Consider the following 12022-nt stretch of genomic DNA (forward strand, 5'->3'; position numbering starts at 1 on the left):
GCGAAAAGACCGTTGTCGGTCGCAGTCTCAAAGCTTCGAACGTCCCCTCCAAGCATGGCCCATTTCGTCTTTGAACGTTGCGAGCTCGTTCCTCTTGCTGTCGCCACCGTGGCTGACCTGTACAGGCTCGTCAAACACAGACTTGTTCTGCGCCTCCTGCCTCTTCTCCGACTCGACGTAGTCTCTCTCCCCTTCTCCGACGTACAGTTGACGAGGCCGCCAGATCTTGACGCCCCCCTTCTGCAACATCTGCTGCCTCCAGTGGGCCAGCCAGCCGACGCAGCGCGGCACGGCGAACAGGACGGGGTAGAAGTCGAGGGGGAAGCCCATGGCCTGGTAGATGAGGCCGGAGTAGAAGTCGACGTTGGGGTACAGGTTGCGCTTCGTCATGAACTCGCTCTCGCGGGCGTACTTGGCGAGCTCCAGCGCCGTGTCGAGGAGCTGGTTCCGGCCGGTGACCGCGAACACTTCGTCGGCCAGCTTTCGGATCGCGGTCGATCGGGGGTCGACGTTCTTGTAAACGCGGTGGCCGAAGCCGACGAGCACGCGCTCCCGCTTCTCGACCTTTTCCATGAAGGCGGGCACGTTCTCGGGGCTGCCGATCTCCATCAGCATGCGGATCGCGCTCTCGCTGGCGCCGCCGTGACTGGGCCCGTAGAGGGCTGCGCAGCCGGCCGACACAGCGCTGTAGGGGTCGACGAGACTCGAGCCGACCTGCAGGACGGTGGCCGTGGAGCAGTTCACCTCGTGGTCGGCGTGGATGATGAACAGCGCATCGAGAGCCCGTTCCAGGACCGGGTGAGGCTGGTACTCATGCCCGCTCAGGTGGTCGAGCAGGTACAGGAAATTGCCCGTGTAGCTGAGGCCCTGAGCGGGGCGGTTGAAGGGCCTGCCCTGGCGCATGCGGTAGGCGGCGGCAGCCAGCGTGGGCGCCTTGCCGATGATGCGCAGGATTTGCTTGTCTATCATTTCCAAGGCCTTCAGGTCACCGTTGGCGGCATTGGTGTACAGGTTCTGCCCCTGCAAACTCGGGTTCGACTCGGGCGCGAAGGCGCCGAGCGAGGAGAAGGAGGCCTGCAGCATGGCCATGGGGTGAGTGTCGTAGCGGAACGACTTGAACATGCCTTCGAGGTCGCTGTGGATGTAGGTGTGGTGCATGATTTCATCCTGCCATTTGCTGTATTGCGACGGCGTGGGCAGCTCGCCGTAGATGAGCAGAAAACCCGTCTCAAGGAAATGCGACTTGTCGACAAGCTGCTGGATGGGATAGCCGCGGTACCGAAGGATGCCATCCTGTCCATTTATGTACGTAATCTTGCTCTGAACTACAGAGGTGTTGATATATCCGGAGTCGTAGACGCGGAGACCCTGATCGGTCTCATCCTCGGGACGGTCGTTGCCGCGCGGCGCCTTTATCTTTTTGATGTCCGTCGCCAAGATGGCATTGTTGGCGATGGGCAGCTTCACAATATGAGATTGATTAATAGGGGTATTACTTTAGAATCAGTACTATAAGATACCTCGTACGACTTGCCGGTGCGGTTGTCCACGACGGTGAGCGTCTGGCTTGGCGCGGCGGTGGCGCCGCGGGACGCGTTTCTAGCGACGGTGACCATCTCGACAATGTTATGTCTTTCTTTAGTGTCAAGACCTGGAGAGTTTGGATCCAATATGGGATGACAGGCTTGCGAAGGGGGGGGAAACAATGGCTTTGAATAGACGTTGAAGTTACCGGACGGATGGAGACTCGGATGTCCGGATTTCTGAGACGCGTTTTCCTGTCAAAGCAGCTGAAAGCAACGCTGACGCCGCCGGTCGGTTGACGTCGGGAGATCGGCAAAGCTGACCGAGTGCCGAGGTTCGTTTCGACATGCGCGCCGATCCCCAGATCAGTGGGGGACGCTAGCTGCATTTGCACATGCCAGGCCAGGGGCTGCTGTCACGGTCTGTGTATCGTAGGCTGCTCAGATCCTGTTCGTAATGGTCCAGAGATCATTGGTACGCCGAGGTGGATATCATTACCCTATGCTGCGCCTTCATCAGTTCTGCCCATGCGATCCTATTCTTCCCGGAGTTCGTCAGCTTATTTGCTGCATACTTGAGCACGTCCTCCATGAAGACCCAGTACTTGTGGTTTAGTTTCTTTATGACCGGGGCCGAGAGCTTGGAGCTGTAGGTATTTTCAACTGAACTGTTGAGTGGACACCTGAATAGCCTCCATGATTCGTTGTCTTGTCAGGACCCCGCCTTTCCTCATCCATAGTGCACAACGATACGACAAATGTAGAGAGGGGGAAACATCAAAGATGGGTTAACCCTAGCAACGTAGCTTTACAGTGCTTTCCTAAAGACGCTCTCGGCAAACTTTCTATCGACGACGATGACCAGATCTTGACGTCTCCCTTCTGCAACATCTACTGTAGGTTATTCTGTGTCTTGACTATAAACCAACTATTAAGCTTGTTTGTCTATCATTTTAATGCTCTTCCCTTGCTTGTCAATTTTCTCACTTCAAGCATAAGCAAGTAATACGTAGCTGCGGGGACAAGAAGCAAATTATTCGCTTTGCAGTACTGTCTAGTCTTTTGTGAGACCTGGATAGCATGAGCACCTCCCCCCCCTAGAGACACATTTTGGCGCAGCTAGTAGAGTTGAAACGGGCAGTTTGTATGTTATGCTTAAAAGTATGTCCATAGTATGAAGTCAATGCATGTAGAAGTCACTATATAAGAGTCAAGATGAAACTTGTTTGCCATTGAATGCAGTCATCCTTTCCTGCTATGTAATGTATAACCCTTGCCTTATTCTTCAACGTATTCTAAACGCCAGATTACCCCCAAAGCCAAGTAGGTCCATTCGTCAAGCATTCCTAAACGCGAGTCGTAAACCACCAATGAAAAGAGAAAACGGTATAAGCATCTACGCATACGACTTCGCACACTGGCACATTATCTTTTCATTTCATCTCCATAGATAAACCTTCCTTAATCCATCTACATCTCTCATCCATCCATATATTCTTTCATGTATACACGGTATAACCCAACCTTGAATTCCACAAGAGTTACAATAGGGCAGTCTCTTGTGCCTAATTCATAGTCTATATGCACACTATAGGTCTGCCTGTCAAGAGAGATAAAGTAATAAGGTCAAGAGTCCAGTCAAAGTGCCATAGAGCAAGCAGATGTAAGAAATACAGATGCACTACAAACACAGCAAAGCTAGTTTCTCACACGGTCCACGTTTGTTCCTAGGTGCCTTCCAATGAATGATCTTGATCTCGTTCTTGGATTGCCTCGTTTTTCGTTTTACCCATTGCCGCCTTTCGCGCTCCTCTTAGCCTCTTCCTCAAAGAGCTTAGCTCCGTCTCCCTAAGACTTAGCCTCATTTTCTGTCTCCTGCTCCTGTATTTGAGCGCTACTTGTATTCACCTATTGAAGTTATTAGCGTTTACAACCCTAGATACTCTTGCTCCGCAAGCCACAACAGCCGGAAAACGCCGCGCTCGTGATGTTCTTCGTAAACTAGATCTTAGGAGGCTCAAGCAGGGAGCCCGGCGTCCAAGCCATCTAATCATCAAAGACAACAGCACACTAGAGGAAGTACGGGTTCTTATACGCCAGATCAACTTTTTGCATCAACTAATTAGGTCCTAGAAACCGTACCTCTTATGAAAGTACTAAGCAATAGTCATCTCCCTGCTATTGTTGGGGATTCTGATGTTGTCTGCAGTGGCACCCTTCTTACTGTACTGCTGACCGAAAGCAAAGGACTCAATAATGTGTGTATTATTCTAACTCTCCTTCCCATAGTGCCTGGGAGAGAAATAGAGCATGACTAGTTTGTAAAGATACTTAAAAGCCTCTAAAATAACAAAGAGCGTCTAGCCGGGGTAGTCCTTCTGTCGAACCGGCTTAAGAAGACCGGCAATATCTTAGGCTTCATACCCTACCATCTACAGTCATAGGTGCCCAGAAAGTCCCAAACAAGCATGTGAAGAGGGATATTACCCTTCCAGAATGCCTTGTTAGCAAATTTGATGTTTAGATCAAGCCTATAACTAATCTTTGTCAACAAAGACTAAGGCTTAGGGTACGAGCATGCTCCAGTATATATGTTGTAGTTGCGGCTGTGGTAACAGCTACCGCTGCCGTTGCCGTTGTGACGGCCACCGCCAAACACAGCCTCCAACGTTTCTTGCGCTTGAATCCTCCAGCTTTGGCCCCCGAAAGTCATATATATGAAGTTTTGGGAGGCTCAGTGGTTGCGAGGCATGTTGGGCTGGTGAAACCCTCCAATACACATGTTGTTGCCGCCGCGGCGGTCATCGCCAAGCACAGTCTCTATTGCTTGCCAAGCTTGGCAACTCTAGCACTTGCTACCAGACAACGCGTTCATAAGGTTCCAGGCAGCTTCTTGTTCTCGCCAAAAGCTCTTGCGAGGGATAGTCGTCACGCAAGCTCTGGCTTGGCGATCATCGGCCGCATTCTTGCGTTATTTGTCTCGTTTAGGAGCCTCAGAGTCATCTTGCTAGGTAAAACGTTACCCTGACATAGACAATATTAGAAAGATGAGGGAAAACAAGTCCGGGTGACTAAGACTTACTTGTCGGCAGCGATGACGAGCTGGAGCTCTTCTTTCTCCATAGCTTCAAACCCCGGTGTCTGGATGAAGCGTTCTTCATAAATTATCGGAAGGAAATATAATGGAGGGCGTAAAGATGTAAAACCGATGCTAATCAAGAACGCGTATAGACGCAACGATGTGATCATCATCACTCCTACCTTGAGTTATCTCTGGCACAGCACCTTGTCGTCACAAAGCCTCTTCCCGTACTGGTTTTAGTTCGCTTTGGCACGTTGGATTAAAGCAGCAAAACGCTTTTGAGCAGGCACCGCGACTTGGAGTGACACAGATCAATGTAGACGTGATGGCCTCGATATCGGGCCCACATCGGTTTCGTCTCCAGTGGACACTATTTAACAACAAGAACTTACGTATTGATCTCCAGGGTGTTCTTCAACTCCATAACCTTCTTCCACGAGTCTCTCGACAACATGCGTCTATGCCAAGCATCTACATTGGGATAGTCCTTCAACGACTCGTCTGGGTCACAACCAAACGCGAGGTGAAGAAGGCTATTGTAGGGCACGAAGGCCATATCGGCAAACGTCATCTTTTCGCCAACAAGCCACTCCTTACCCTCGAGCGCCTTATTCAAAACTCCCAGGACACGATGAATCTCGTTCAAGTACCGGTCAATGGCAGATTGAATACGCTCAGGATGGTGTATCTTAAACCTACGGAGTCATTCGCAAAAGAGCTGGGACGGTATCGGTACAGGAGTCAGGACCTACCATGCTGCTTGACCGAAGTAAGGACCTTGACCACTGGTTTGGAAGTAGACCCATTGATTTTGATGATGGATCTCGTTCCCCTCAGCATGTGTCAACTTCTTGTCCTTATCGTACTCTTGCACCAGGTAGGTAATCACAGCGCCCGATTCCCAAAGGACGAGATCCCGGTTAGGATCCTCAATCACTACGTGCTTATCAGCTTCACATGTTCCCAGATAGCCACGCGCATATGGAACGTACCTGGAACTCGACCATTGGTGCTGAGGTCGGTCAAAGGGGGTGACTTGACCTTGGATATATGTATTACTTTGAGCTCATATGGAAGGCCAAGCTCTTCCAGAACAAAAAGGACCTGAAGAAGGCATGATACTGAGCAAAATTCACTTTGATGCAGCTGTTTAGCATACCTTCCATGGGTTCGGGCCGGCCGACTCCTTGGGACCTAGAGGATAAATAAGAACGAGTCCTTCGGCGAATTATGCCTGCCGAGAACTTACCGGCCATCCACAAGCGGATCGGTTGCATAATGGCGACAAACAATACTAAATTGCTATCAGGCGGGGTTGATTTTAGGCGGAGGCCTACTATGCAGGTGTCTCTGTCGGAGCGGAACGCGGAGCTCTATATATAATAGACAAGCATATCATGATAAGGCAAAGCACCCACTTTTCGGCACCCCCTGCATTTCGGCCACCTTTTCCCACCAAAAACAGCTAAAAGCAGCTACTTATATCTATACACCTATTAGATATATAATTCTAGTTTTCTCTATATAAAGTCTAGAAAATTTACTTATTACTATAAGCTTAATAAGATATTATTATTATTAATATAAACTTATAATATAAAGCCTTTAAAAGTTTATACTATATAAGAATATAGCTAATAGAAAAGAGCTATATATATAGTAAAATAATAATAAATTACTTAAAAATAATATAGCTATAAATACTAAGCTCTTATTCTTTTAAGTATTTTTTATACTTAGTTATTAAGAAAATAAGTTTACTACTAAGAAAATTTTACTAGTAAAATTTAATATTACTAGTAACTTTATAATTAGCTATAAATATCTTTTATATAGTAGTATATATATACTTTTCTAGGTATAAAATATATAAAACTTCTTTATTTTATATTTTTAGCTTATAAATAAAGAAGTTATTAAAGATTTTAAAATATTAGTACTTACTAGTAAATTACTAGTAAACCTTAACAGCTATATATATAGTACTATTTCTCTATATCTACTATATAAAAATAGTAGAAACTTTTTTTAAGACTTCTTATTTATACTATATATCTATACTAATTTTCCTAGAATTTAATATCTATAAGAGTACTAAGATATAAATAGCTAGTTTTAGCTGTTTTTGGTGGGAAAAGGTGGCCGAAATGCAGGGGGTGCCGAAAAGTGGGTGCTTTGCCTTAGTGCTTATACAGGCTCAACAAAAATTTATGCAACTTTCATTAATCGATAGTTCTGGAGCGGCGGGGAAGCTGTTAACAGTGGGCTGGTGTCGGCTAATTAGACTAGACGGCCAATAATGATATGTATTTAATGTCGACAGAATGACCCAAGGCTCAAGAGAAGATGACTCCTCGAAGCTACAGATACCAATTATGAGATGGACCCAAGCTCTAGAATAAGTTCCCGTCGGTCTCTGTCTTTGAAAACCCTAGAGAGTTTTCAACGTATCCTCTTATTGGGTTAAGATGGCTACCGCTATCACCATCATCCAAGGTGTGTATTGTATGCATACACCATCTTCCAGATAGAGAGATGCGCTCTGTGGAGACTACGAAGGACTCTCTCGAATAGGATGTAGCGTACAAACTATTATGAGGTCAACGCCTTTATGGTACGCAATACAAGATCAATGGGGATTTTGGCAATGTTTGGGAAACCCCGTTAGCTAACAAGACTTCAGTTGATGGTGACGCAGTATACAAAGATGTCCACTCTATTTATGAAAATTATCTCATATCATGAGGAAACTGCAGCATAAGCAGGATAATGTCACTTAGCCAATGCGCGAGGGATCGCAACATTGAAGACTTGATTACTGCCGTCAAAATGGCTGACTTAATTACCCGACACCTACCGCCGTACGAACAGCCCATTCTATCACACCCATACGTGGATATTCAGCTGATGTCGCAATATTGAGACACTATGGTCTCAGTAGGACATTCAATGTAGGCCAAGAGTTTTGTCTCCCTTCGAGACCCCCAACAGACCCATCCCCAAGCCCTTCCCCTGCACCTCGTACCACCCGCCAATAAGATGGAATATCGCCCGACCTCGATCACACCGACAGTGTCTTGGCACTGGCGACAATACAGGTAATCCATGCAAGAAGGTCCACCGTCACACTGCGGACAATGTGGATGCGCATCCATCGTCTGAGTCCCGGCGTCAGCGCCCCATTCTGTATGCCTCTGATCTTGGGCAGGATAATCGGCACAAAGGCGAAGTGCGAGGCGGCGAGGGCGGTGCTGGCAATGTACCATGGGAAAGAACCCTTCTCGCGGAGGAGCTCCTCGGAGGTGGTGCTGAGGATGGCGGTGGTGGAGGCAACAGTGACGAGGAGGGGCGCGATGATGGCAGGGACGACAGTTTCGATCATCCTGTTCCAGTAAGGCGTGAGGACGTCTTTGGTGCTCGGCTCGACCTTCTTATTCAGGAATATTCCAAAAAACAAGTATTGGTCGACTGCGAGCCACAGTGTCACAGTAGACGAGACTACAGGTACGAAATACAGTAGCGACATGATTGAGACTTGTGCGAGGTGTTGGTCTTTGGAAGCAGGAGTCGCTCGATGATGGTAGTACCCGCAAGTTTTTGGCGTTGGTAAGGGATAGGACAGAAGGATGGAATCGAATCCTCTGACGAGCTTACGAGTGCGGCCAGTCTTATGCTCTATATACAATGCCGATTCTGCAAGCGCGGGGGATAGATGCGGATTCCGCCGTCGAATGATTATGACCACAAGGTTCGGCCGTCGGACTATGATAAGGAATCGTACGGAGTAGCGGAGGTCATCATCAAGAAAACAGGAGTATACGGTACTCTCGGGCTAACAAGGGGGGGACATTATTAGCTTGTCAGATGACTCGAAAAACAGGCCGGAAATGTAGGTAACCACGCGTATTATTCTACATTGAATTAGATATTGATGTATCTTTAGTTATCCAGGTTACCCTGTTTTCCTTGCAGGTGGTCCCAGTGACCACATAGCAAACTGCTTTAAAGCGCTCTTCTGTAGTCATAACAGTTTTCAACGAGTGAGTCTTGATCTTTCCGCATATGGTCGTGGTTGGCTCGAAAAGCTATCTTTCCATTCTTGTGCAGCATCTCACCGGCGTTGCTTCTTTCAAGGGATCGGCTCGTTACCCGTAATGTAAGCCTTCCGCAGCGGGCCGAGGCTGACTTTCATCCGAACCCTTGCAGCAAGGTACATCTTACGGCGGTGGAAACACACCAAGCTGGCCGTAGTGGTGTGAGCACGAATCCTTCAAGTCGGATGAATAGGAATCCGCCGTTGTACCCGTGGCAAATCAGAATTCTGCGACATTGCCTGGTACAGAATATGCCGTCTTGCATGAGCCATGGTTTGAGGAGGAAAACAATACAAAGCCTCGCCTAGGGCCACCCTGGCATTGAGCCCTTTCTCGTTATCCCACATAGTAAATCACACCACCATACGATTATTTTCCCCTTAATCGGACAAGACTTTGCTCACGTCTTAGTACCCCTCTCTCAGAATGGCTTCTCGAGATGTCCTCAAGGTCTCGGCCTTGCACTACAAGGATCCTAGTAAGACGGACGAGGAGTTTGAGAAGCATTTCCACGAAACCATAAACCCCGCCTGGACGGAGCTTGTGAAGAAGCATGGCGTAATGAGGTACACTGTGGTCAGTATCCATCCACCCACCCCCTTGTCTCTCTCTGCCTTGTCAGGCATGGCTCCCTTGCATTAGTGGCTTTGGCTGACAGTCTGGGGCACCTAGACCTTCTGCCCGTCTGACGTTTCGGCGGGTCTCGCGGAGACGGTAGAAAAGGTCCGCCCGGGTTGGACCGTGATTAGCTCCCACGCGGTCCTGACCTATTGGGTACGTGATCTCAAGCATATGCTGTCGATTACAAGCGACCCGGAGTATCAAACTCTCGGTCGAGCGGTAGAGGCGGAGTGGATTGATTCCACCAAGGGTGAGATTATGGTCGGGTACGAGAGGGTTTACATTGAAAACAAAGAGATCGTCGACGCGCCCCAGAACTGATAAATTAGTTCTGGAAACGATGCTCCGTTATGGGATGCCACAACAAGACAGGATGAGCAAGGGTTACTGCAGCTTAGCGAGGGTACAATAAATACAAAAAGACGTTCCCGTCTAACGTAAGTCTTATTGTCATGCATATTGGTGTGCCTTACGGGACGGACTGGCCGTATTCGACTCGCTGCTATATATCTTGGCCCGACACGTTGCAGGGGTCTATAGGTAGCCCTGTATAGTTTCCATTCGTCAAGCTTCTACAATGGCATGAGCCTTTCTACCTACCTAATGTGTATCAACTTCCCCGGTCTCAGCTAGCCAATCCGATGTCAAGCCGCTGCAAGAATGCAACAAAACTCCATGAAGATACCTGTCCAGACCCGCCCGCCTACCAAGGTGTCATTCAGTTCAGCTCTTAAATACAGTTGGTGCGGGACCAGACTGAGATACTTGGTAGTATTTTGACCGTGGTGTCCGCTCTTCCTTGCATGCGGCCCATGTTGTCAACACTTGACTCAAGAAGTTGATAGTGCAGATGTACACAATGTCCGACGTCGATGCTGATATTACTGGCATGCCGCTCCGACAAACATGTGACCGATGTCGAGATCTCAAGGTCCGATGCGAAAAGGACCCCCGCAGTTCATCAAACCGCTGCGTACGCTGTTTGAAGGCCGGGGCTCGTTGTATACACAACCGTAGGTTACACGCCACTCTATGTCTGTTTTCATGCTGTTGCTTGTCCTTTGCTCGCAGCCTAACGCATCCGAAATTACTTGGGAACATTGACACGGGAATAGGACGTCGACGCAGCGGACGCCCATCGACCAACAACTCACTATCCACGAATGGCGCCTCCAGAGACGCGCGGTCGAATTCGAGCACAAGTCTGAGCCTGGACTTTTGTAACATTGGATCAACTCAAAACTGGCCTGTTCGCACGCCTACGGGCCCTGATGTAACGTTGCAAAGCTCTTCGGAGCTTTCCAATGACATCTTCTGGCTGGACGCAAGGTCGATGGCTTCATTCCAAGCAATGGACCAGTTGATGCAGTACGGGGTAGACACAGTCAATAGGCCTTCCTTTGAGCCTAATATTGCCCTAGACCACGGGCTGGAATTCTTAGCGGATCGGACTTCGCCTGCCGAAAGCCCCAGATCAGAGGACACGAGCAACATGAGAGATGCGACGGAGACGGACATGCGCGAGTTGACCGAACTGAGCGTTAGGGCGTATCGGGTCATAACAGAAGCCGGGATTCCGTCTACAGATGAGCTCCTCGCAATGACACAGTCAGTGCTAAAGGTTCTGGAGCGAATCGCGGCAACAGTACGGCTGGAGCAGAACGAGGGCTCAATGACCGGCGGCGACAGAGATCAACAGAACCATCAAACTGTTATGGATCACGGCTCGCGGACGTCGATCAGCCTAGTGCTTCACGCAGTCTCAGTTTGCGAGCAGATCTACAGCGCATTTGTCCACGCCTGCTCCGCACTTCACAGCGAGCTTGAGACCCATACTCAAGCTAGTAACGGCGGCGGGAGCAAAAGCAGCAGCAGCAATGCGGACGATCACAAGATGTCCGATGCACGCGCCGTCATGACCGTCGAGTTGATCAACTATCTCTTTGAAAAGCTGAACCGCGCCCAGAGACAGCTCCTCGCTACCGCGCTGGTCGCCGATGGCGCTACGTCAAGCCCGGAGGATCTGAGCCCAGAAGGCTCGATCAAGAGCCTCTCGATACCATCTGACTCATCCTTGGGTTTCTCAACAAGTGTGATATCAACAATGATGCACAGAGCTCATGGGAAACACCCGCAACTACAGGCTCATATACAGGCTATCCGGGACTTGACTCGGAACAAGGACTCTTTATAAGATAAAACAGAGATTGAATTGCCCGGAAGAACCATTTGCTCGCCAAGTCAAAGTCTCACGAGTTTCCTGGGGGTTATAGTGCAAGTTTGAGTGAAAATGCTTGAAATAATACTGCGTATCTCATTGTGTATAGGGATAGTTTTCCAACCGTTGATCAAGACACGGTCATTCCCCTCGTCGAGCTCAAATCAGCCGTCCGGCTACGTAGAACAAGGGGAGAAAACACAAACAGCTCCGGGAGGAGAAACTATTGGAGGCGCGGGACGGCCAATATCCCCTTGTGCATGGAATCTCGCCGAAGTCTCCACCAGCCTGTCTAAGGGAGGCACGGTTTAATACATCTCGCACTTATTATTGGCCTGTTCTATGCACGTTGAAAGGTGGCACCACGTTTGCACGCGTAGTGGGCTAGGCATGCAGGCAAGACAATCCGTGCCGTCCTCGGCCATGTCCAACGTTCTTGATGCTACCCGGCGCCAAAAGTCCGCCTGAGACAAAAAGTCCGCAT

The 12022-nt window shown here is 49.0% G+C and overlaps 5 protein-coding genes across 5 annotated transcripts; 2 read left to right on the top strand and 3 right to left on the bottom strand.

Moving 5' to 3' along the window:
* Nucleotides 1-27: 27 nt before the first annotated feature.
* Nucleotides 28-1616, bottom strand: GLRG_09706 (uncharacterized protein; the record flags this gene model as incomplete). The annotated part of the gene is made up of 2 exons (XM_008100391.1): nt 28-1461; nt 1521-1616. The coding sequence occupies 2 exons, from the start codon at nt 1614-1616 to the stop codon at nt 28-30; spliced, it is 1530 nt and encodes a 509-aa protein (XP_008098582.1).
* Nucleotides 1617-4993: 3377 nt separating this feature from the next.
* Nucleotides 4994-5882, bottom strand: GLRG_09707 (glutathione S-transferase domain-containing protein; the record flags this gene model as incomplete). The annotated part of the gene is made up of 5 exons (XM_008100392.1): nt 4994-5300; nt 5358-5541; nt 5598-5709; nt 5765-5799; nt 5855-5882. 5 exons carry the CDS (start codon nt 5880-5882, stop codon nt 4994-4996), a joined length of 666 nt encoding a protein of 221 aa, XP_008098583.1.
* Nucleotides 5883-7666: 1784 nt separating this feature from the next.
* GLRG_09708 (uncharacterized protein) lies at nt 7667-8131 on the bottom strand (the record flags this gene model as incomplete). Its single annotated transcript, XM_008100393.1, has 1 exon — nt 7667-8131. The coding sequence occupies one exon, from the start codon at nt 8129-8131 to the stop codon at nt 7667-7669; it is 465 nt and encodes a 154-aa protein (XP_008098584.1).
* Nucleotides 8132-9125: 994 nt separating this feature from the next.
* Nucleotides 9126-9641, top strand: GLRG_09709 (uncharacterized protein; the record flags this gene model as incomplete). The annotated part of the gene is made up of 2 exons (XM_008100394.1): nt 9126-9275; nt 9372-9641. The coding sequence occupies 2 exons, from the start codon at nt 9126-9128 to the stop codon at nt 9639-9641; spliced, it is 420 nt and encodes a 139-aa protein (XP_008098585.1).
* Nucleotides 9642-10653: 1012 nt separating this feature from the next.
* On the top strand, nt 10654-11514 carry GLRG_09710 (uncharacterized protein; the record flags this gene model as incomplete). The annotated part of the gene is made up of 1 exon (XM_008100395.1): nt 10654-11514. The coding sequence occupies one exon, from the start codon at nt 10654-10656 to the stop codon at nt 11512-11514; it is 861 nt and encodes a 286-aa protein (XP_008098586.1).
* Between the last annotated feature and the right edge of the window lie 508 nt (nt 11515-12022).

The sequence above is a fragment of the Colletotrichum graminicola genome (assembly GCF_000149035.1).
Source record: "Colletotrichum graminicola M1.001 genomic scaffold supercont1.51, whole genome shotgun sequence".
Lineage (NCBI taxonomy): Eukaryota > Fungi > Ascomycota > Sordariomycetes > Glomerellales > Glomerellaceae > Colletotrichum > Colletotrichum graminicola.